Raw genomic sequence first — 24,438 nt, forward strand, 5'->3', positions numbered from 1 at the left:
TTGTTGATCATAATGTTTTATAGTGACTGCTTTATATAAAATAATACATCATTCTTGTCAAAAGCTTGATCCCAAGTGCCGCTTTCACAGGTGACTTATGTGCTGTGTTGGTGATATTGAATGTCTTAGTAGTAGTTGTTAGTGACCGAGCCTGTTATTTTCTCCGTCCTTTGGGAAAAGACAAAGCATTTTGAGGAAATCCTGCAGTATTGTTTTTCTAGGAGGTATCAAATTAAAATGATGTGTCCCCTGGCAGGAAAAAGAAAAGAAGTACATGCTTCCACTGGATAATCTAAAGCTCAGAGATGTAGAGAAAGGCTTCATGTCAACCAAGCACACCTTTGCAATTTTCAACACCGAGCAGAGGTGAGACGCAACATCTTCTATTTCTCCTGTAGCATATGCATGTTTACCTACCTGTCTTTTTTTCCCCAGAGGCATGCTAATATTCAGTTTGTGTGCGCAGGAACGTGTACAAGGATTTACGGCAAGTTGAGCTGGCATGTGACTCTCAGGAGGATGTGGACAGCTGGAAAGCATCCTTCCTCAGGGCTGGAGTTTACCCGGAGAAAGACCAGGTTTGACCAGTTATATACACGACAAATGACAACCAGAATAATGAGATGAATGGCGATGTGTTATTTCAAGCCTAATCAAAGTCTAACCAGGATATAAACTAAAAGAGATTCTGAGGTATACGTTTAACACCAATTAACTTAAAGGTGTCAGTTACATTCTAAAAAAAGTGCTTGATCCAAAATAACTCGATTTGGGTCGAAAGTACTCTAATTTACTTCTTAGATCAAATTTACTTTCCACATTGTAAATATTGTGACTTGTAAAAAACATGTAATAGTCTGTTTTAATCTGCAGTTTTATTTTAGATTTTTGCTCTGTTGTGGAAAGCCCTTATTACAGATAGTGTAAGAGCACCACATAACGTTAATTTACAAATGGAATGTGGCAATTCCCAGATCGAGAACGAGGATGCAGCTCCTGCAGACACGTTCTCCATGGACCCTCAGTTGGAGCGTCAGGTGGAAACCATCCGAAACCTGGTGGATTCCTACATCGGCATCATTAACAAATCCATCAGAGATCTGGTGCCCAAGACTATCATGCACCTCATGATCAACAGCGTGAGTTGGAGGCTGCTGAAGCGTTTCCTTTTGTAATCTCTCCCAATATTCCATGATCTCTAAATACCGTTTTTTCTGCACTTTAAAGTGCACCAGATTAAATGGCATCCCTCAAAAAAGTATTTTTTTTTCTATATCCTTTTGCTACGCGGTTTTGAGCCTCTTTTCCACCATTCTTATGCAAACGTGGTCAGAGATATTTTCTGAATGATGAAAAATATTTTAAATATGGTAATTTACTGGTATGCGTTCTCGATGTTAATCGTATATAAGGGGCACTGGATTACTAGGCACATTCATATTTCTCGCCAGTCTGAGGTACATATGTGCGAAAAAAAACGGAAATTTCTCTAGATGAGTCTGTTGGATAGATCTTAAGGCGATGGACGCAATTTGGAACTTTGTTACTCTCTGCCGCCATCTCCTTGCTTAATGTCATGTTTGAATCCTCAACTCATTCATGATGCGCGTGAAAGCACCTGCCTTTATTTGACACGCCTAAATGAACTTTATTGTTCATCTTTTTGAGGGTTTGAGGTGGTGTTTGGACTCTTCTAGCAGGCCTTATCTTACGTTCACCATTTTCATGCTATACCAACAAATAGAACTAAAAAAATGTCTGGGGACGAGCACTCCCTCAAGCCCCATTCCTCGTACCTAAAGTGTTCTGCATCGAATAGCTCTACCAAAAGTAAGATAAAAACAAGCATGGGGAAATGAAGCATAAGTGCTCTTTGAACTCAGTAGGTCATTAACACATACTTACGAGAGAATACATACAACTTTTAAGGCCACCTCAAACGACGCACCCCACCTTTAATTTATGTAATGGTCACAAATGTACAGGATAAGTCTGCCATTAGACCTGGGCGATAAAACGATGACAATAATTGTCTTGGTTTAAGATAACAGGTAATTGGGTAATTGTAATCCTGTGCAGTCCTTTGAGACATTTTTATGATCAAGGGCTATATAAATAGATGTGACTTGACTTGATATAATCTTCGCCACTATAAATATTAAAAATGTTCAAAGTCTAATTTAATTATCACCTGACCACCAGAGAAAATGGGGGTGCAATGAAAACGCAAGTTCCAGACTAACATTCAGGAGCTAAAGAAAGTGACGAGGGCCAGCCAATCATTTCAGACCGTAGCGTACACAATGTGTTTATTGTGTAAATTTCTCACTCTCAGGCAAAAGACTTTATCCACTCGGAGCTGCTTGCCTATCTGTACTCGTCAGCCGACCAAAACAGTCTCATGGAAGAGTCTGCCGACCAGGCGCAGCGCAGGGACGAAATGCTGCGCATGTACCATGCCCTTAAAGAGGCGCTGCACATCATCGGAGACATAACCACCAGCACCGTCAGCACCCCGGTTCCCCCGCCTGTAAATAACACTTGGTTACAAGAAGCCAGGTGAGACGCTGGGAGGGTTACTTTAAATTTGTATTCTGTTATGGATACCTGTTAAAAAATGTAATCAGTAACGTAATCCGAATGCCATAATATTGCACTAATATAACTTGGTTTGTTTAATGACTTTTGTAAAAATCAAATGGCAGAAAATAATAAAACGCAAAAAATCCTGAATATTAATATACAAAGTCCCATTGCTACTTCACGCTTCAGGCATCGCTGATTCACTCTTTTTCGGGGAAAAATATAGAATTTAAACAAACAACGGATGCTTCCCGCACAACGAGGAATGTTTTGAGCAGCCAAGAGTTAAGCCGGTTGGCCGGCACCTTTTGACTTGAGATCTCTGATACTGATTGGCCAATTTATATCATAGCGTCTTTCATGTTCATGTAACCAGACACCTGAGTTTGTGTCCCACTCTTAGTCATGCTTCCTAAACGATGCATCTCACTCGCTCGCTCTCAGTCGGAATGGCTTTTAATCGAGGTGCACTCCAAAATAAACATTGACAAATTTCCCTCGCTCTATTGAAGGCCGCCACAAAGAAACAAGGGATTTCTGTTATCATAACATTTTGGTAAATGAAGGTAAATGAACAATAATAATCTTGAAAAACCATCCGAGTAAACCAAGGTCAGGTAGTTGCTTGTAGTCCTACTAGAAAGAGGTCAAATTTTAACCATGTAGTATAATTTATTAAGCAAAATTAAAACTCTTTCACATAGCAGACAAGACGTGCTCTGTTTTAGTTTACACAAAGAGGACATTAAAAGAAACCAATACAGTTTTAAATACATCAAGTGTTATCTTTTCTCAATTTCCAACGAAACAAAACAGACTTGCTTGTTTACAACAATTATGAAAGTCAAATATTTTCACATCATACAGTGATCATATGGTGGATTTTGAACAACAATCAACCGCAAAATCCAAGAACAAGACAATCATACAATTTACTATCATACTATTGCATCACTAGTGCGCAACTATGCTGCCCACGATGCACACACGTAAGGAACCTCACAAAACTGCAGGCTTGCACCGTTTCAAAAAAATGAGTGTCACATTTAAGGAGAAATAAAATACAGACAAAAAAAGAAGTGCTTTTACCTGCAACGCAGCATGACAAAAATGGAGTAATGGCTGTCTGTACAATCTGCGTGACAGATAAGGACGTCACTTAGATACGTGCGCACGTTGTGTGTGACCCTCCTCTCTCTCTCTCTCGCTCTCGCTCTCTCTGGTCTAGTGTCAGTGATTGAAATTATGATGGACACAATTTGTTTATCAGTGCATTATGTATCTGTAAATATGCATTTAAATGAAATTGTAATCTATATTTTACCTAGATATACCTGTAATTAGAGATAAATAAAAGAAGACAATCAAACTGAATAAAATTCTTTTTGTATCATAATTACATAACGCTGTTACATATTTTGTTAGTGGTGACGGTAAGTTTTGAAATTGACTCCGTCCTCTTCTACTCCCTTCTAGCCCAACTCCTCAGCGGCGGCCAACTGCATCGGCAGCTCCGCCCCCTATCCGGCCGCCTGCTGTCCGTGGACCAACACCCGGACCCCCCATGAACCCTTCTCCTGTATTTGGCGCCGCTCCGCACAACCCTTCCTCCGGGTTTGCAGCCCCTCCCATCCCTACACGTCCCGGACCGACACCTTCGGCCTTCAACAACCTCCAGGACCCCTTCAGCGCGCCCCCGCAGATCCCTTCCCGGCCCGCACGCATACCGCCCGGCGTTCCCAGGTAAGACGTTCGTAACGAGTTGCACTCAACTCTCAATTTCTTTCTTTCTGACTTCTTTCTCTGTCGGGATGTTTTGGTTTCACTGCGTTTTCTCATCTTCTTTCCACACTGCAGCCGAAGACCCCCGGGTGCTCCCACTCACCGACCCACCATTATCCGCCCTGCCGAGCCCTCCCTGCTAGACTAGACCCTGTGGGTCGACCCCACTGTAGATCTCTTCTCATTGCGTGTGTTTGTTTGATCGAGGTGCATATGGGCTTATACGACCTGCAAGACTCCCTCTAAGATCATGACATTTGCCTTTTTAATTGACTACGTCACAAATTACCAATCAGCAGAGAACTCATGAGGGCACAGATGCCAGGTCAGCAGTTTGTAAGGCTGTCCTTACGCTTACATACATGAAGAATGAGAGTAAAAAGAAAGGTTTAAAGTGGTTCACTGTCGTCTGTTATTCAGTGGTGCTTTGAGATACAAATAGCCTGACTTTTCAGTTGTTTGCCTTGTGTGCTTCCTTTTTTTCCTTGTAGGAAAATTGGGATAGAAAATAAACTTCTCAAGAAACTCATCCACAATTATTTAATGACACACACCGTTTACTGGAAAAACATGCTTTAAAAGTAAACATCAAACAAGAGAATTACAATTTGTTTTATGGTTATGAATTTGTTTCCATTATTTTCTGAATCTAAATTAAAAGAATAACCTTTGAAAATAAAAGGGTGATTGATTGACTGTAAATGTTTGGCTCAACATATGAAAACGGATCACTAAAATGAAGATATATAACACCTACAAAGAAAATCTCTCTTTTGCCACTGTTTAAACAATCACTTCAATAATAAATGAAATTTTATGGATGGATTTTAGAAATCCAATGGCTAATCTATGAATTCCTTCTATCAGCAGATCTTGATGTACTTGTGAAAGGCAAATAGAAAAGCTCACAAGGTTTTTTTCTAACTAGATCTGTGACCTACTGATAATACATCTTTTGCACATGATTCCTAATGATGTACAGTACTGTATTTATTGGACGGCCTCTGGTGGCAGACAACTGCAACCAGAAGGTTGATCCAATAACTGAATCATGAGAAATTGTTGACTTATACCACAACTACTGCAGGATTTTCCAAATCAGTTATAATTGAGGTACTTGATAATTGTCTATAACGCTTCAATTTTATTTTTGTGTAATTCTGAAAGAGATCGATTTTATCTTTGTTTTCAACAAAAAAAGGGTCCCTGCAACACAAGGGTGATAACAAGAAAATAAATATGTAGCTCAAGGCTCCACTGTACTATTTAGAAAGAAGGTGACATCCTGACTGTTTGACATCATTCAAGCCTTTTTCGATGAGTTATCGAATTTATTTATGCGCACACACACATGTACAGCATAGCTAAACCCGTATACCTCTCACTTTAATTCTAAACCAGCATTATGCCAAGAATTTAAGAAATGGCGAAATGCATTTTTTGGGTCAGTCAACGTCCATCAGCCGCTACATGTACTTTTTTCGCAGAATTCATTGTTTTTTGTCTGGACGCTTCTATGCATTAAGACTTTTGTACATAGCCCGCGCGGGGAGGTAGCATTTGTGTATCGCATTTTGTCAACATCATTTCTGACGGGAGAGCGGAAAGCTTTAATGTCTGACTAACTTTAATTTATAACCTCTCATGTTTGGGATGCCCGGGGAAGGGGGAATGTGTTGTTTGCTTTTGTTTGCTTGCTTTAATTCAAGGTTTCCCAAACATCTTTGACTCTTCCAATGGTGTGTCAGCATAATACTGTACATAAATTACTAATAAAGAATCCAAGAAGGCTGAAGACCTGTGACATTTTTACTCTCGAATCGGCAATCCACAAAAAAACGAAGCGTTTGGGAAGCACTGCTTTGTTCAGTGGTAAATGGGGATACGCTTGCACGCACAAAAACTTCCACACACTGCTAAAGACAGTGGAAATTCTTTCCACTTGGAGAATTTTGGTAGTGTGTTCGTCTTCCACAGTGGGAACCCGGTCAATTAGAAGAGAATTGTCCTTTAGGTCAATGATATCAAAGTGGTAAATATATTATGAAACGAGATTAGACATTGCACTTTAGACTTTAAAGTGAAAAATAAGACTGTCCTAATAAAAGAGCAAAAAATATTAAGAGACTGGCCTAAGTGGTAATAATAGTGCAATAAAAGAATAGTGCATTTTAACAGAAGCGCAATGAAAAGTAGTGCAATAACACTAGCAGCAAGAAAAATTCTCCCAAAAGTCTCAATATTTATATTTACAGTTTTGCGCACTTGTTTAAGGTGGTGATGGGCCCCGGAAAGAAGTTCTCTCTGAGCCTGTTTCTCCTTGTTTTAAGGGACCTGCAGTGCCCAATAGAGGGCAACAGGTCAAAAATATAATGGCCAGGAGGATGAGAGTCCTTTATAATGTTGACTGCTCTGCTACTGTATAGCAAAACGGTTCTAATGAAACACATTAATAAAAAGGATTACATCTCAGTAATTGGGAGAAAACTTCACCATTCCAAACGTTACTATGTAATACCAAGAGTAAAAGCTCAGCACTGAGTTCAATGTCAATGGACTTGCATAGGAATTACAAATGAGGTTTGTAACGGGGTTCAAAATCCTTGAAAATGCTTGCTCTAATCTATTTTCAAGGTTTGAAACGTGCTTGAATTTTGGTAAAAGTGCTTGTGAATGCTTGAAATTTGTTGCCATGTTTCTCAGTAGTCTGACTTGATAGACCACACTAGAGGTAAGATCGGGCCTAAAAAAAAATCCAGCCCGACCCAGCATGCAGGTATAAAAGCCTGAACAAGCCCAAACCTGACTGATTAACTTGATTTGAGGGACTGGGCCCCAAGTCAACCCGAAGTTGCACTTTGGCGCCGAGGTGCAGCTTCGGGTTTACGTCGAGCTCAGTCCCTCAAATCAAGTGCGCATTTCAACGCCAAAGTGAGTAAAGTAAAAGTACTTTTACTTTAAAATAATATTACTCAAGTGGACGTAAAAAGTAGTCATTCAATTAATTAGCTGCGCCTCCACGGAGAAAAAAAAACGTGAGAGAAGCCTAGCCCTGCCCAAACTAATGATTGACGATTTATGCCCAAGATTTTACCTCTAGAACACACATTAAATGAAGAAAAATAAAATAATAAAAAACAAATGACGACTGCTTAAAAATGACGCTGACATGCCTTTTCTGCTGGCTTTGCTTTGCCATTGCATTTTTCTTTCTGCATCACTATTTGCAGCTGGCATTAGTTTGAATGGTATTGCCATGTGAAGCATCATCGCCCCCCTACCGGTGCATCAGGACAGGTGCATCCGATCAAGATGCCAGGTAATGGAGAAATTGTAAATTTAGCTTTAAAAATATCTTGAAAAGTGCTTGAGGTTGGTCATGAAAAGGGTGAAAAAACATGTACATATAATAGTTAACTGTGATGAGCATAATTGCTCAAAATGAAGTTTAAATTCCACACAAAATGAGAAAAAGATTAATGAAAAATAACATTGGGTAGTTAATCTAAAACACTTGCTATGTAATAGCACAGGAATCAAGTCGTCATTTTTATTTGTATAGCCCTTAATCATAAAGAGTCTCAAAAGGCTGCACAGGTTATTGCACAGACTATTATTACGCCATCCCCAGATCTGAACCAACATGAGGGCAAGGAAAAACTCAAAAAACCTCAACATGAGAAAAATGAAACCTTGAGAAGGGACTGCACATGTGGTAATCCCCCTTTTCAGGATGACCAGGTTGCAATGGATGTTGCAAGTCCAAATATTACAGGGATATTGTCAACAAAAAATATAGGTTATTCATATGCTATAGAGTAGGAGTGTGTTTTAAGCTTAGATTTAAACATTTCCACTGAGGTTGCAGATCGGATCTCAGGGGGAAGAGCATTCCAAGGCACCGGTGCCCGGATGGAAAATGCTCTCAAACCTGCGGAACACTTCTTGGCTCTTGGGATCACCAGTAGACCAGCGCTTTCAGAACGAAGGCTTTATACTGGAACATAGGGGGAAATCAAATCTGAAAGATATGAGGGAGCGAGTCCATGTATGATTTTTGTATAATACCAAGAGAACCTTAAAATCACATCTTAGGCTAACGGGGAGCCAATGCAGGTTAGCCAAAATCGGCGTAATGTGATCGGACTTTCTTGTCCTAGTTAAAAGCCTCGCTGCAGCATTTTGTACCAGCTGAAGACTCTTGATTCTGTACTTCGGGAGACCGGAGAGTAGTGCATTGCAGTAATTGACACGGGAGGTAAAAAAACGGTGAATTATAATCTCTGCATCCGACGGAGACAGCATAGGACGAATTTTAGCAATGTTGCGAAGATGGAAGAAAGCGGTTCTAGTAATTTTCTTTACGTGTGTTTGAAAGGACAGATCGGGGTCAAATATGACACCTAAATTATTAACTGAGTCACTCTGTGTGATGTGACATTTGTCAATGTTCACAGCAGTTTTCGAGAATAAGTCACGGCATTTAGATGGACCAATAACTAACATTTCGGTCTTTTCAGAGTTGAGACGCAAGAAATTGAGTGAAATCCACTCTTTTATCTCTGTGAGGCAGGCCTCCAAATTTCCACAATTTAGTGTGGTAGATTCCGCCAACGGAAGATATAGTTGAGTGTCATCTGCGTAGCAGTGGAAACTGATATTATACTTGCGAATAATATCACCTAATTGAAGCATGTAAATGCTGAAAAGAAGGGGGCCAAGCACTGAACCCTGCGGAACACCACAAGTAACACTAAAAGGCTCAGACGTCATTTCGCCATATTTAATACATTGCGTCCTATCTGAGAGGTAGGATCTGAACCATGAGAGGATGGTTCCTGAGAGACCAATCCATTTTTCCAACCGTTCTAGTAAGATATTATGGTTCACTGTGTCAAAAGCAGCACTAAGGTCCAGCAGCAGCAAAAGTGATGAAGCGCCAGAGTCCATTGCCAGTAGAAGATCATTGGTTACCTTAATCAGAGCTGTCTCAGGCCAAATATGGAATAACGTAAATGACCAAATCTTGCACTCGCTTCCTTTGAAATTATGGGGTTACTTTTGTATCTAGGAGTGATTCAACACACATGCTAGTAGAGGGAGCCTGCGTTTGGCTTTTGCTTAAGAATCGCAGTAAATTACTTTTGCGGCTTAGTAAACATCAGCATGCTAGTTCAGCAATCGAATACCGCCATCAGGACCGACCCAACCCTTCATGGGGCCCTAAGCAAAATTAAATTTGGGGCCCCCTATTACTTGATCATTTGCATCCATACTAGAACTCATTTAATGTTCTACTCCAGGGGTGGGGAACTATTTGGAGTCGGGGCCGCATGTGACATGTTCTTCTTCTTTTGAAATAGATTAGTTTCATCAAATTGGTTTTGAAACGACCGTAATTAGAGCAAAATGGTATATTAGTGTAACCGCGTTTTACGTGTCCCACCAAAGATCCACATTCACGCTGGACTGGATGATGAGGTTTTTATTATTACAGTTTCTGCAAATGGATGAGTCACAACATTAGCTTTTTCTTCTGGGTTTGATCTCTTTGTAGTACTCTGGTAAAACTGACAACAAACCCCGCCTCCTGGTCACATGTTAGAAGCCAAAACCAAACCCCACCCCATACCAGCAGATGGCACTGTTGGACTCAGCATTGCAGGACATTTACCAAAAACTATACACATATTTTAGCAGGAATTTCAATAAAATAAAAGTTATTATTACACCCGTTACATACACCCCCCTGAAATTCTGCTAAATATGGGAGTGCTACACTAAACAGAAAAAAAAAATCACAGCCAAAACGGCAAATACTGATGAAAAAGACACGAAAACTGGTACAGTATTACAAGGAACAAACTGAAGTGCATGTCAGTTCTAAAACTCTCCCAAAAAAGGAGTGTGAAAAGAAAGGAGGCGATCAAACTCCTATCTAAGCACAGACTCAAAGATGCCTGTTACATCTCTGAAATATCAAACATTGTTCCTGTAGTTGTAAGTGCTCACATAGGCACAATTCTTGTTTCTTACTCAAGCTTTGTTACTTAAACTGAAAGTGTATCTCTACTGAACTTAAATTAGGAACTAGCAGATATTGCAGACAGAGGATTGTCACCTACCAACTGGTCATTCATCTGACAAATTAGACGACTAGGAGGCCTGATGGACTGGCGGACCCTAAGACCATAACGGTCAGGTTGAGCACAATTAACCTGAGCTTGAAGGTCTGGGACAGTCAAGTCTAAACAGTCAGTATCAGGGGAGTCTGCGTCCGGATGGTCAGGGTTCAATGGGGTCTCGTCTGGGAGACCCATACCCAAAGGGATCATGTTTTCAGAGCACTGTGATGGGCTTTCCGTATTGTCACTTGAAGTATGGTCAACATCTTGTTCGGGGATGTGCTGACTTCCTCGACTGGATGTATCAACACTGCGAGAGTCGGACTGGGCATCAGATCTGCTGTCTAGTGAGTTATCCTCTACTTCTGGATGAACTTGCTCTTCACCTGCCTGTATCACCCAGTTTACTGTACGGACATCAGTGTCTTCAACCGCGTCAGGTAAATCAGGGCATACATCACTTCCATGCATAGCAGCGTCAGACTCTGAGTGTTCAGATTCGCTGGCCAGGTCATCCTCTAAGGGCAAGAAGCTAACAGAGAGCAGCAAATTCCTGTGAACTACCTTTTCTTTGCCCGTCAGACAATCCTTGACTCTATAGACATTGAGATCAGGCTTGAGTGATATGACTTCATACGGGGTCGACTCCCACTTGTCTGCAATTTTGCGTTTCCCCGGGACACCTCTGTTGGCGATCAACACCCGGTCTCCCACGACGAGGGGTGATCCTTTGGCCCTACGGTTGTACAGCTTGGCATGACGAGTCTGTTCTCTGAGAGTATTCCTCTGTACAATCTGAGCAGCTTCATGTAGATCTTTCTTCAGATGGCGTACAAAGTCAGAGTAGCTGACAACAGCATCATTGGTATTAGCATGTTGAAACATGACATCGACAGGGAGACGAGGGATCCTACCAAACACTAGGTAAAACGGTGCAAACCCTGTTGTCTCATGCTCTGTGCAGTTATAGCAGAATGTGAGCTGCTGCAGCATTTGTGGCCACTTTGCTTTGGGCTGAGGGGGAAGGGTTCTGATCATATCTCCCAATGTTCGGTTGAATCGTTCTGCGATACCATTTCCCATGGGGTGGTACGGAGTCGTATGGGATTTCTGCACCCCTGCCATCTCTAGAAGCTCTTTGATCAGTTTGCTCTCAAAATTAGCTCCCTGATCAGAGTGGATACGCCGTGGGAAACCATAGACAAGGAAGAAATCCTGCCACAGACGGCGAGCAACTTGTTTGGCGGTTTGATTCCTGCAAGGGAAGGCGTGCGCCATCTTGGAGAAATGATCAGTTACGACCAGGACATCTACAGACTTGTTCTCTTGCTCAGCAGTCCAAAAGTCTATACAGACCAACTCCATAGGCTCAGAGGTGACTATGTTCTTGAGTGGTGCACGGTTGTGTGGTTCCGGTGTTTTCCCTACTACACAACGCTGACAGGATTTGACATAATTCACAACATCACGTTCCATGCCATTCCAGAAAAATCGTTGCCTCACCAGAGACAAAGTACGGTTCTGGCCTTGGTGACCTGCTGAGTCATGTAAACCTTAAAGGACTTTCTGTTTCAATGAATCAGGCACCACAAACTGGAAGATTTTCTTGGCCATGTGAGGATCTTTCCTTATTTTGTAGAGCATGCCATTCTGTATGGTGAGTCTGCTCCAATGTTTCAATAGTTTCATCACACTAGGCGACTCGACAGCTCTCTCACGCCTGGTAGGTCTCTTGTGTCTATGCACAAAGTACATGGTTCTGCTTATTGTGTTGTCCTGTTCTTGTAAACCAACAAGCTGACTCTGTGGGAGTGCCGTTGACTGATCTCCCTTCTGCAGAAGATTGAGGTTGGCATCTGTTCCCATCACTTGACCCACGCCACCAGTGGACTGAGCACTGAAGACAGCAGCAACTTCTTCTGATGTCACAGAACCATTGGAGCCTGATGGAATTGCCCTTTTTACTGACTCGTCTGATGTCCCAGCACTCTCGTCTACAACAGCGTGACAATTGTTGGATACTCTGAACACCTCTTGCACAGTACTGTTGTTCACCCCGTTGACTTGGTCCAAGAGCGAAGTATAGGGCTCGGTAACAAGGCGATGACCCACACATGACCGTACAAATGGCTCACGGCTCAGAGCGTCGGGAATGTACTTCAGGTCAAAATTGTATGCAGCAAGCTTCGCTACCCACCGCTGTTCACACGCATCAAGTCTTGGTTTGGTCAAAATGTATGTCAGTGGGTTATTGTCGGTCCACGTGGTAAAGTGTCTTCCTTTCAACCAATGGCTGAATTTATCACATACCGCCCATTTCAAGGCAAGAAATTCGAGCCTGTGTGCAGGGTAGTTGAGCTGGGAGCGAGAGAGCGTCTTACTTGCAAAGGCGACTGGTCTGGCTACTTTTCCACCAGGTGGCAGCTGTGACAGGACTGCTCCAATCCCATCAAAGGATGCGTCGACAGCCAGAATAAACGGCGCATCAAAATCTGGGTGGGCCAGAGTGACACCTGTCACAAGGTCGTGCTTCAGTGTTTCAAAGGCGTTCTGGCATGCATCGGACCAATCTGCAGGCGTCAGCTTCACTTGACCTTTCTTGCGGGCTCTCTTGCGCTTATGCTTGTCACCAGATTCAGATGTGAGCCTGAACAGAGGTTTTGCCTTCGCAGAACATGCTTCAATGAAGCTTTGGAAATACATCACCATGCCTAGAAAAGATCTGATTTTACTAGGGCATGGCGTCTTGCCATCCGACTCCATTAGATCAGCGACTTGTACGTCATTTATCGCTCTCACCTTCTCGGGGTCAGTCCGAATTCCATCCTCACTGATGACATGCCCAAGAAATTTCACAGTCCGTCTGAGGAAAAAACACTTTTTGGGTGCGAGCTTGAGGTTGTGTTCCTTGAGGCGAGTAAACACCATCTGCAGGCGTTGGAGTGCAACTTCCTCTGTGGGGGCAAACACCATCAGATCGTCGAGGTAACATAATAGGCTCATGAAATTCTGATCACCAAATATCGACATCATCATCCTCATAAATGTTGCTGGGCTGTTGCAAAGTCCCTGAGGGAGCCGGTTGTACTCGTGAAGCCCGAATGGTGAGGAGAATGCCGTGTACTTTTTGTCGTCAGGGTGCAAGGGGACATTGTAGTAGCCTGACGTCAGATCCATTGTGGAGAAAAAGGCATTTCCCCCAAGTGCGGCCAAAGCATCAGCTTGATGCGGTAGTGGGTAGGCATCCTTTATGGTTCTTGCATTAAGCCTTCTGAAATCAGTACATACCCTTAGTTCTCCATTCCGCTTCCATATGAGAACAAGCGCAGATGCATAGTCGCTAGTCGACTTCTGAATAATTCCTTTCTCTTCCATCTCGTTCAGAGTTGTCCTCAGTTTTTCATACTGACTTGGTGGTATACGTCTGTAGGGTAGACGGAACGGCTTATCATCAACAAGGTGGATACGATGTACAAACTCTTTGGCCTCTCCACAGTCCATCTTATGGCGAGAAAAGATTGACTCGAATTGTTCGATGATATGAAGGAGCTTGTCTTTACACTGCAACGAAACCTCACATGACTTCAGGTCAATGTCTTGCAGTCCCAGAGCTTCCAATGTACGCATCATGTCCTCTTCTGACCTGGGTCGGACCTCTTTGCTCTGTACACTCTGCACGTTGCACTTGACCTCCTCTGCATTGGGCAGGTCTTCCGCTGCGATACAAGGAGACACATCTGCAATTTTCCTGTTTCTTCTCAGCACCACAACTCTGTCCGTGGGATTAAAGACTTTAACAGGCACCCATCCATCTCCCCAGAGTGGAGTAACAACTCGTCCGACAAGGACTTGTCTGGGCCCAGCCTTTGATTGGGTTGGCTCAACGACCACTGTACTTCCCGCAGACGTCCCGGCCAACTCAGGTAACTTGCCCCAAATAACGTACTCGGTCCGTGGATTCAGCGTCACGCAACTCTTGATTTTTACTGTCCCTACCTTGTCTGGAATGCAATCACCTCTCCATCTCTCTGTGTTGGAAAGCATTGACAGGAATTGACTGTGGTTATCGGACAGACCGTTGTCAGGAGTGGAAACTAATCTCCAATAGCCATCAGTACTTTTCAATTTAGTCAAAATATATTTGATGGCATTGCTGCCAAGGATCATCTGTTCTGTCTGGCCTGGCACCACCATTACTGGTATTATCATTTGGCACCCGTAAACTGTGACGTGAATGTCGTACATATCTCTGGGAGAAACTTGGTGTCCACCGCAGCCTACAATGACATAATCATCGGCCGTGTAACTCATCATATCAGGGAATTGCTGCAGGAGGGACTTAGCCGTGTCCTCACTTACTGTACAAGCCATCGACCCACTGTCCAACAGCGCTCTGAAAGTGGGGCCTTCTTGCACAAGTACAGGTGTGTAAAACAGTTCGTCAGTCTCCGCTATTCTCTGAAACCCCTGAAAGATCAGCTTCTTCGATGGAGGTATCTTGTTGCTATACATCTCATAAATTGATTTATTATCTTGCATGTCAGACTTCACATTAGTGGTGGGAGGTATACTCGGTTGATCTGCACTGTTCTCCCCTAAGCGCAGATCAGTTAGTTTCCCTGAGGCAGCGGGACAACTTTCGTCACTGGACAATCACGTCGAGAATGCCCTGGGGCATGGCAGTGAAAGCAAAGGTTTTTGTCTCGGCAATGAGAGAGAGCACTGTGTTCGACCTCTTTGCAAATGATACATGGCTTGGCAGTGAAACCATTGTTTCTGGCTCCAGGTCGCCTGGTTGGAGCTCCCCCTCTCTCTTGAAACTGGTTCGAGGTAACACGTATCAGAACTTTCTCCAACATACTAATAACGTCTGTTAGAGAGACATACTGTGGGCTCGAAGTCTGAGGTGGCTCGTGCACGAGGGTTGGACCATGGTTCACCTCAGCTTTGTGTACTGCAATTTCCGCTCTATTTGCAGGTTGTTGTAGGGAATTTGCTTTGTAGCTCTTCTCAGCGTGGTATTCATTCAGCACCTCTAGTACCTCACATGCTGACCACTTTGCGATGGTTTTTGATCTGTAAGTGAGTGCCAGTTCCTTGCATGGGCAGTTCCTAATAAACATGCGAGTAACCTCTATTTCAGGGTTGTCAAATGTTTTGCCCTGCTCACTCAAGCACTCAGAGGCAAGGTCAGCTGCTCTGTTTAGTCTCAGCCAGTAGTCATAGGGGTCTTCCTGGTCTTTGGGCAAAGTTGAATAAAAGTCAGCTAAAGGGACAGCAGAGTACTTGGTACAGCTAAAGTATTTCCTGAGAAGACTATAAATCATGTCAGGGCGGGTATAGACGTCTATATTACTGTTTCTAATGCCAAACCTAACTACATCTTCAGCTTTTCCTCTCAAATGTATAAGGATTTCCTCTGCTTGCTCTTCAAGTCTCACATTACTCCTTTTAATAAATGTCCTCATTAGATCTTCCCACTCATGTATTGTTATTGAGTCTGAGCCATCCCCAATAAATGACGGCGGTTCCTTAACCTTTCTCTGCGTAACCACCTGACTCAATCTGTTTGCTACATCTTGTGTGGCAGCAGCGTTAGGAGCTACTATATTATGTGACTGAATATTTGAGAATATGCTATCAGCCAATTTATGTCCTATCTCCTGAATAATATTTTTCATCTGATCAGCTACACCCTCAGAAATGTCACCCGTGCTCTGATTAAACATGTTTCGAATATGTAAATGAGTCAAAATCACAAAATAAATCAGTAGCCTGAGTAACACGTCACTGTATAGCAATTTTAAATACTGTGAGCTGATGACTTCATGAAACGATGTGGCAGGTAGGACAGTCCTCGGTTCGGAGAGTTTGAATGAAGTCACGGGTCACGGCACCAATGTAACCGCGTTGTACGTGTCCCACCAAAGATCCACATTCACGCTGGACTGGATGATGAGGTTTTTATTATTACAGTTTCTGCAAATGGATGAGTCACAACATTAGCTTTTTCTGCTGGGTTTGATCTCTTTGATCTCTTTGTAGTACTCTGGTAAAACTGACAACAAACCCCGCCTCCTGGTCACATGTTAGAAGCCAAAACCAAACCCCACCCCATACCAGCAGATGGCACTGTTGGACTCAGCATTGCAGGACATTTACCAAAAACTATACACATATTTTAGCAGGAATTTCAATAAAATAAAAGTTATTATTACACCCGTTACATTAGGTCCTTGTTCTTAGCACTTAATTTGTTATTTAGTTTTAATGTATTATTTTCGGGGTTTTTGTTGTTTGTTTAGTATTTCTGAAGTCGGATTTTTATTGAGGTTCTGTAGTTAGTTGTTGTTCTTGTAGTTTTATTTTTGAGGTATTTCTGAAGTAATTTTACGTAGTATTTCCATGGTAGTATTTTTTGGGATTTTTCTGTGGTACTTTTGTTGTATTTCGAAAGTAGATTTTTTTTGTTGCCTACGTTGTATTACAGTAGTTTTATAATCATAGTATTTTTGTTGATTGTATATCTGTAGTATTTTTTTAGTGTTTTTTTATCTCTGTTGCATTTCATAGTATTTCCATATTAGAATGTAAATGGTCTGCATTTATATAGCGCTTTTTAAGTCAATAAAGACCTCTCAAAGTGCTTTACGAGGTGCTTCACACTTACCCATTCACACACACACTCACACACCAATAGCGGCCATGCAAGGCGCCGACCTGCTTATTGGGGGCATTAGGGATTCAGTGTCTGGCCCAAGCACCCTTCGACATATAACACGGAGGAGCCGGGAATCGAACCTGCGATCTCTTGATCCCAAGACGAGCGCTTTATCTCCTGTTTGTTGTATAGCTAGTATTTTTGTAGTGAAGTGTAATTGTAGTTTTATTTTTGTAGTATATTTGTGATATTCCCATTGGAGAATTTTTGTAGTATCACTCTAGGTGTAATTTGCAGAATTTCTTTTGTAATCATCTTGTAGTAGTATTTTTATAGTAATATTTCCCTAGTAGTTTTTTATATTATAGATTGTATTGGTATTTTTTAGTATTTCAGTAGAAGTATATTTGATGGATTTCCAAAGCAGTATTTTAGAGGTAGTTTTGTAATTTTTTGTAGTATTTCCACAGTACTCCTTTTTTAATATTATTTTAGTATTTTTATAGTAGTAATATAGTTGTGTTTTTGTAGTACTGTATTTTGGAGTAAATAATTCTGAAGTAGTATTCTTTGTTATTTTTTTATTTTCAGAATAAAAGCAAAATAATATATGAGGTCCCGGTTTTTAAGCACTATACTTGATATTTTGTTTTTTTGTTATTGTGTGTTTTTGTATTTCTGTAGAAGTATTTTTGAGCGGAAACACAAAGCGACAATGGGGAGTAAAGAAGTTAACCACTCTTGGGCCCCCCCTAGTGGTTGCGGGGCTCTATGCAGCTTCTTAGCTCGCTTATGCCTTGGGCCGGTGTGTCTTCCCGAGAATTGTCTCCCGGCCGAGAATTGTCACAAAAATGACATTGCAGTTCAGCCTTTAAGCTTATTTATAGCTCAACAGCATGCAGACAAGAACACGTCTCCGTTCAATACAACACGGCAATCTACGATAGCAAAACAAGAACAGTGCGTGCGTAATGACGTCACTCAATGGAAAACGTCTTACCGTAATAACACGAGTAAGAGCGCTATTATTTTGACAAATCTTAACAAATCCCCTAACTATGGCTAAGTGCCTTTCAATAAAATGTTGTGGCCATAAAAGTTGGGGTATTTTTCTGGTGCTTTGTTGTCCTTTCTTCTGTTCTTCCTTTTTGCATCCATCATCCTGTTATCTTCAAAGCAGGATCGTCTCAGTTTGTCATTTCAGCATTGAAAAACAACATTTGCTGCCACGTAGCCTCTGTCGACAAGATTTGAGATTGAATGAGACATTTTTTCATTGTTAGCAGTGAACATTTTGATAATTTGTGTTTGACAATGGCGCTAATGTTTATGACCATGATAATCTTAGCCAATTGCTCCCCTCAATGATTGCAAATCCTCTATCAGGCAGTAATAAACCTTACAAACACAACGTGGAACAATTATTTCAAAGAAAAAGAAACTATGTTGAATAAAATCAAAGATCATTTGTGTAAACAATTTTTTTTACCAAATAAATAACACAAACATTTCTTTTAATATTTTGCCTAGTTCTTTTCCCACTTGCAGTAAATTTAGTGTTGCTTATTATACCATACCTGTCAACCTCCATGCTCGTACACCATTTTTTTCTTTTTTTTTCGGAATGATGCATGATGGTAAATCCCCAGGCGGCAGACGCATGCGCACAGTAGCATCAAACCGCTCGCTTCGTTTGCAACGAAAAAAGCGATACTGAGATAGAGGCTTCCGCGGCGAACTTTTTTGACTTGATTGATTTGCCGTTTCGATATAGTCGGTGTTTACCGGATGGTACCCATAATTGACAAATTTGCGTTTTTCTGTACAGATTTCCTTGTACGCCGTACTCGTCTTAAAATGCATAAAAAACGTACTTTGTACGGCAAAACCTTACAGGTTGACAGGTATGTTATACGTAGTAGGACTTTGCAGACTTCGTCTTATTTAAAGATGGTTTTACTCTGACAGAAACTTCAACAATTAGTTTGAATTGCAACAGACGTCAGTTTCAGTTCTCATTGTCTTCCTATCCTCTGTTTTTATTTTCCTTACATTGTTGAAAAATAAATGCCAGATGAAGGTTACCATTTGCGAGTGTAGCAATATGCAATGACGTTGTGGTCTACCAGTGACTGAGACGATCCGGATTAGAGCCAAAATGGATAAAACAACACAGGTCAAACAAAGGGTTTTTTTGGTACCAAAACTGTAATACAGTGTACACACTTGAAAAAAAGAATATATATATTAGAAACGTATGAAATATGGGGAAACGAAATAAACATTTCATAAAATATGATGAATAAAGTTAAGCTCAACTTACTCTTGGAGGATGCGCTTCAAGAGGTCCTCCGTTGTAAAAAGTGGCTGAAAAAGTGTACAGACCATTTTCTTAACCGCATCAAGCTTTCTTATTCCACTTTTATTTCATAAGAAACAGCTCGCCTGTACTTTACACCAAGTGAATTGAATGGATGCACAAGATATTAAACCATAAAAATGTCAAAGCGCGATGGAGATACAGTATAGAATGTTTACACATGAACTAGGAAGAGGAAGCAGATTTCTTCTTTGGGGTGGATGACGGGTGACCTCTCACAGCGCCACACGTGGCGGAAAGACGCACTACAGTAATGTCCTGTACTCGGAAAAAGGTGCACACGACGCGAAATCTAACTTATGTGCGGATATTTTTCGACATCCCCAAAAAATGTTCGTATCTACCGTTTTACGTAAGTCAAATGGTCGGAAGTAAGGGAGCGTCTGTACATTATCATTTATGTCAAATATATTACCAGTAATAGATACGGTAGCAGGAAAAGAGTATTTTACATATTTAATGGTGTATCGCTTTCATTCGTGTGTATTTTTATTAAGTAATTTGGCAAACACTTTTTGTTTTATATTATCAAATATTCTTTTTGTTTTTGTGCACTATTTTTCTATCCGTCCAAAATGTCTGCGTTTGAATAGAAGAGGAAATAAAAAATGTGTTTTAAAAGAAGCTGATTCATTGAAAAAATAAATATAAATAAATAATCGTTAGTTGCAGTCGTAACCGAATCACATAGAAATCGATTGGTATTGATCTCTTTTCATCTTCCCTCTAATTGGCAGTAATGAGATGGCGTTCATTTGTAGGAGGGTTCTATTTTGGTAATGATTACATCACCGATGCAAATGCGTGCACAGATTAACAGTGGTTGATTGTTGTCGAAACAGGCGACCCCCTCCGCGGCGGAATCCGTGGTGACCTTGACTGACCTTGGGCCAAAATGAGAAGAAGAGGAGAGATGCTCCAAAACTCTTCTCTCAGAGCCAAAGTGGAGTATTGAAGTCGATGGAAAGTCTTCACACTTGCTTTGAAATACTTGTTTTTTGTAATTGAAATGATGTATTATAGTTTTGCCATGATAGCAGGCAGTTAGCAAAGGAAGTTGCATCTGCTATAACACTGTTGTAACACGTTTTATGTTTTTTTAGTTGAGACAACCTCGGAGTGACAAATTGATTAAATTACAATTTTAATACACTTTCCAAAAAATGGCACATTTTTTCTAATTCGTCTCGGGATTTTCACTTATAGGACCTTGCCAAATTGTGAGACCAGTTTGTTTGCACTCTGATTTAAGGGGGCAGTGTGTAATATGTACTGTAGTGTATCCAAGTGGTACAAGAACTTTCATTCAGTAAAAAAGGCAAAAATACATGAACTATCGTACCAATTTTATTTTCAAAATAGAATATAGAAATTTGTGTCTCTTTTCCATAGTGGAATCCTTACCTAAGGTTGCCGCCACATTTTTCTGGCAACTTGTTGCTAACAAAGTGCTCTGTGGCACTGATTTTCGTTGGCATTAGTTGCATCTGGGTGTCAAATATTACACACCAAAGCTTTAAAGCTTGTAGCCTGTCAATTAATGACACTTTTTTGGTAACCCCTCCAACAGAAATAATTCCATCCATCCATCCATTATCTGCACCGCTTATCCTCATCCATGCACGCACGGGGAGAACATGCAAACTCCACACAGGAAGGTTCGATCCTATGACCTCAGAACTGTGCCGCAGACGCGCTAACCACTGCGCTGCCGTGCTGTTCACAGAAATAATTATCCTGTAAAAAAAAACAGCAATTGCCTTAGATTTTTAAGATACATGAACATACAGAAGTGTCTGTTAAATACACTTTATAAACCGTGCTAATGTTTTGAATACACGCAAAAGAGCTCAACTCTACAATGTGCACCAAGCTTTGAATGGATGAGGGATTTGTGAGTTCTTTTTCAACTGTAATATTTGCACATTTCATGTTACTTTATCTTGTAAATTATGGAAGAAATCTTACAGCTGTATTGATTATTGTATTAAAGCCTTGAAAAGTTAAGAAATGCTGCAGGCTGGTATCTTGTCTCAAGAACTCTCCCTTCGGGACAGCGATAGACTACTGCTTTTCTTCCCTTAAAAACGCCAACAGATTAAAAGATAGGGCTACTTATTCAAATTCAAACAAAAGATCTAATTCTTGACTTGGGGTCAGTATTTTCATCCAGTGGGCTGCAACCTTTTCTCTACTAGCTGAATGTTTGACAATAATATTAATGACAAGCCTAGATCCACTGTGTGATCGATTGACTGCTAGGGAAAAGGCATTCGATTTCAATCTCATCATCACACTCTTTTCACTCATGGTACCATGTTGTGCAACATTGTTTTAGCTGAACTCGTTTCCAGAATGCTCCATGACAACATTGTACAAAGTGGCACTGTGAGTAAACTTGTGAGTGACGATGCCATAAAATTGAGTGCCTTTTCCCATGTCATTTACAGTCCCAATCGATTGGATTCGTCGTACTCACCGTTGCATTCTGGGCTCGATTCGTAATTGTCGACTCATGAAACTTTTCCACTTCCGGTTTTAAACAAGCACATTTTTTCATTTTGTCGTTGTTGGTTTTTCTAGTGGGTTAAGTTTTAGGGTTACGGTTAGGATTTGCTTGTAAGGTTAAGGGCAGGGATTGAGAAACTTTGGCTCACGAGCCAGATACGGCTGTTTTTATGAATACATATGGCTCGGTGATCAAATTCAGGATATTCAAATTTCTTCTATAGCATTCCAAATCTAATGAGTGAGTTTGGTGTGTACATAGCCACCATATCGCTTAACAGTGAGAATGGTTCGGTCCAATATATAAAGGACACAGTCCCAACCAATGTTCCCTCTAATTTTCCACGGGTCTGAGCGTTCACACAAAGTTGATGAGCAACGCTTCAAACAACAGTGAGCAACCATAATCCCAAGTGTGGCAAGATAATTAATTATCAAACATGTCCAAAATTTGACATCAAGTTACATTTTGCTGAGTTTCCAGCAATGCAAAATCATATTTCTCTTTTGAATGAATTGACTTATGTACTATTGCAAAGGTTGTACGGCCGACAAACGTCGTTACAATTCTTTCACAAGATATCCATTTCTTTTCATTTCCTGATACATTTTGTCGAATAACATTAACATTTTTGGGGGCCTATTTAGTCGGTTGGAAGTTACAGATCTGTACTTAGTCACATTTTTAGTGGAAGTACAAGGTTGGCAACAAGATTCACTTGATACAATTGGAAATTATTTGAATGCAACACAAACTTTTTCTTCTTTTTTCCGTGTTTTTTTTTCTACTTTTTTTTTAAATTCCTTTAAAAAAAGTCTTATTGTGTTTATTTTTTCTGAGCTGTTACATTTTTCTTTTTGTTCTCCATTTACTTTTTTCCTACGTTTCTTTCTTTTCTTTTTCTGGCTTTTTTTCTAAATTTTTCCTTCTTTTTTTTCCTTTTCCTTTTGTTTCTTTTTTTCCCAGCTTTTCACTACTTTTTCATTTTGGTATTTTTTTCTTTTTTGTTCTATTCCCCCCTTCTTTTAAGTCATTTTGTGAATAGTTTTACATAATATTCTTAAAGAAGCAAAAACAACCTGAAGAGCCGTTTAGGACCCGAAAGAGCCGGTTCCTTTTAGTGAGTCGAGCCAAAGAAGCTGGTTCTCGACAAACTCTACTAACTTTACTCTTCAACTTCGTTCGACATTGACTTCAAAATACCGCATTTAGGACACAACGTCAGGGGAACCCGTGTATTTTTACCTTTATGCACTGTAACTTTGACTTATGTCGCTTCTTAGTTAGTAATTTTGAGCCCTCATCTTTGTGTGCTGGCTAGATTTTCTTGTGCGCTGAGGATGTGCAAGCAGTGCTCAATTGCGCACGCGCGCAGCTTAGAAGGAACACTGGTCCCAACTGCAGTTTACAGTCAACGTGTCACACCAAAAGACTCCGTTTTGGCTATACATCGCCAAGGATTCCTTTATATCAAAGCTCATTAATCAATGTGTCCACTGTTGAGACACTTTATAATGAAAACCCACAGAACAAACTAAACAACCAAAAATGCCAGCCAAGCACACAAAGCAATGTGATCGGGTTAGCAGTAGAGGTGGGTGGAGCTATGGACACGGCACTGATGGTAAATACATCAGTATCCTCGTTTGCAGTATTTTGTGAAGTTTTTACAAACGAACTCTGCTTGCACCTGGTCTTTGAACCATTATTTATGAAATGATGAAAATCCAAATGAGCCTCAACAATCTTAAGTAATCCTGGGAGGAAGACGAGTTTAAAGTGGTATATCAGTTTATATGGGACACAGGCTCTGTCATTATTCTTATTTAATAAATGTTATCAAATTATCTAACGCCACACAGGGAAATATAATGCATTTAATAGTTTTTGAGCTCAGGTTTGTTGGTTTTGCTGGATATGGTATGGCTGTCTCTCTCCTAAAAAAAAGAAATGTTGAAATATTTTGCCATTACAGCTCTTTTGGTCAAAAAGGTTTCCGACTCTTGGGTTGTGGGGTTAGGGCAGTTAGGGTTCTTAGGGTTAGGTTGTAAGGGTTAGGGTAACCCTAAAATTCGCCTGCTCACTAACTTCAAACAATAATTTGGTAGACTTGAAAAACATGATACAGTACATTTCCAGGGAACTGCTACATTCTAAAATGTCACCGTTGGAGGACACTAACTACCACACACAATAAAACCTTGAACATGCAATATGCAGACACCTCGCTACTTTGCACTTTTGTTATATCTGGTTAACTGTTTCCCAGATTTGTATCGTTCATTGTGTTCTGCACTCTGATTGGCTAAACAGAGATAGATGCTTCCTATCGCCAACTATGTTGAACCTCTCTACCTGCTAAACCTGCTCAGGAGCTACATGCGGGTCTTTGGCTCTC

General features: G+C 40.9%; 1 protein-coding gene across 4 annotated transcripts in view; it reads left to right on the plus strand.

Moving 5' to 3' along the window:
• dnm2a (dynamin 2a) overlaps positions 1-21,497 on the plus strand; it is a 47,194-nt gene extending 25,697 nt beyond the window's left edge. For 3 of the 4 annotated variants that reach the window (XM_088328351.1, XM_088328342.1, XM_088328359.1), the window contains 6 exons: positions 257-366; positions 467-578; positions 975-1,139; positions 2,336-2,559; positions 4,060-4,326; positions 4,441-6,160. In XM_088328351.1, the coding sequence (XP_088184477.1) occupies positions 257-366; positions 467-578; positions 975-1,139; positions 2,336-2,559; positions 4,060-4,326; positions 4,441-4,513 (951 nt within the window). In that variant the 3' untranslated portion in view covers positions 4,514-6,160. Of the gene's footprint in view, positions 1-256; positions 367-466; positions 579-974; positions 1,140-2,335; positions 2,560-4,059; positions 4,327-4,440; positions 6,161-20,373 lie in introns of those variants that run through there. The other variant, XM_088328368.1, reaches the window with a different exon arrangement.
• The last annotated feature ends 2,941 nt before the right edge of the window (positions 21,498-24,438 follow it).

This window comes from Urocampus carinirostris, chromosome 1 (genome assembly GCF_059441175.1).
Source record: "Urocampus carinirostris isolate Australia breed hairy pipefish chromosome 1, RoL_Ucar_1.0, whole genome shotgun sequence".
NCBI classification, from domain to species: Eukaryota; Metazoa; Chordata; class Actinopteri; order Syngnathiformes; family Syngnathidae; genus Urocampus; species Urocampus carinirostris.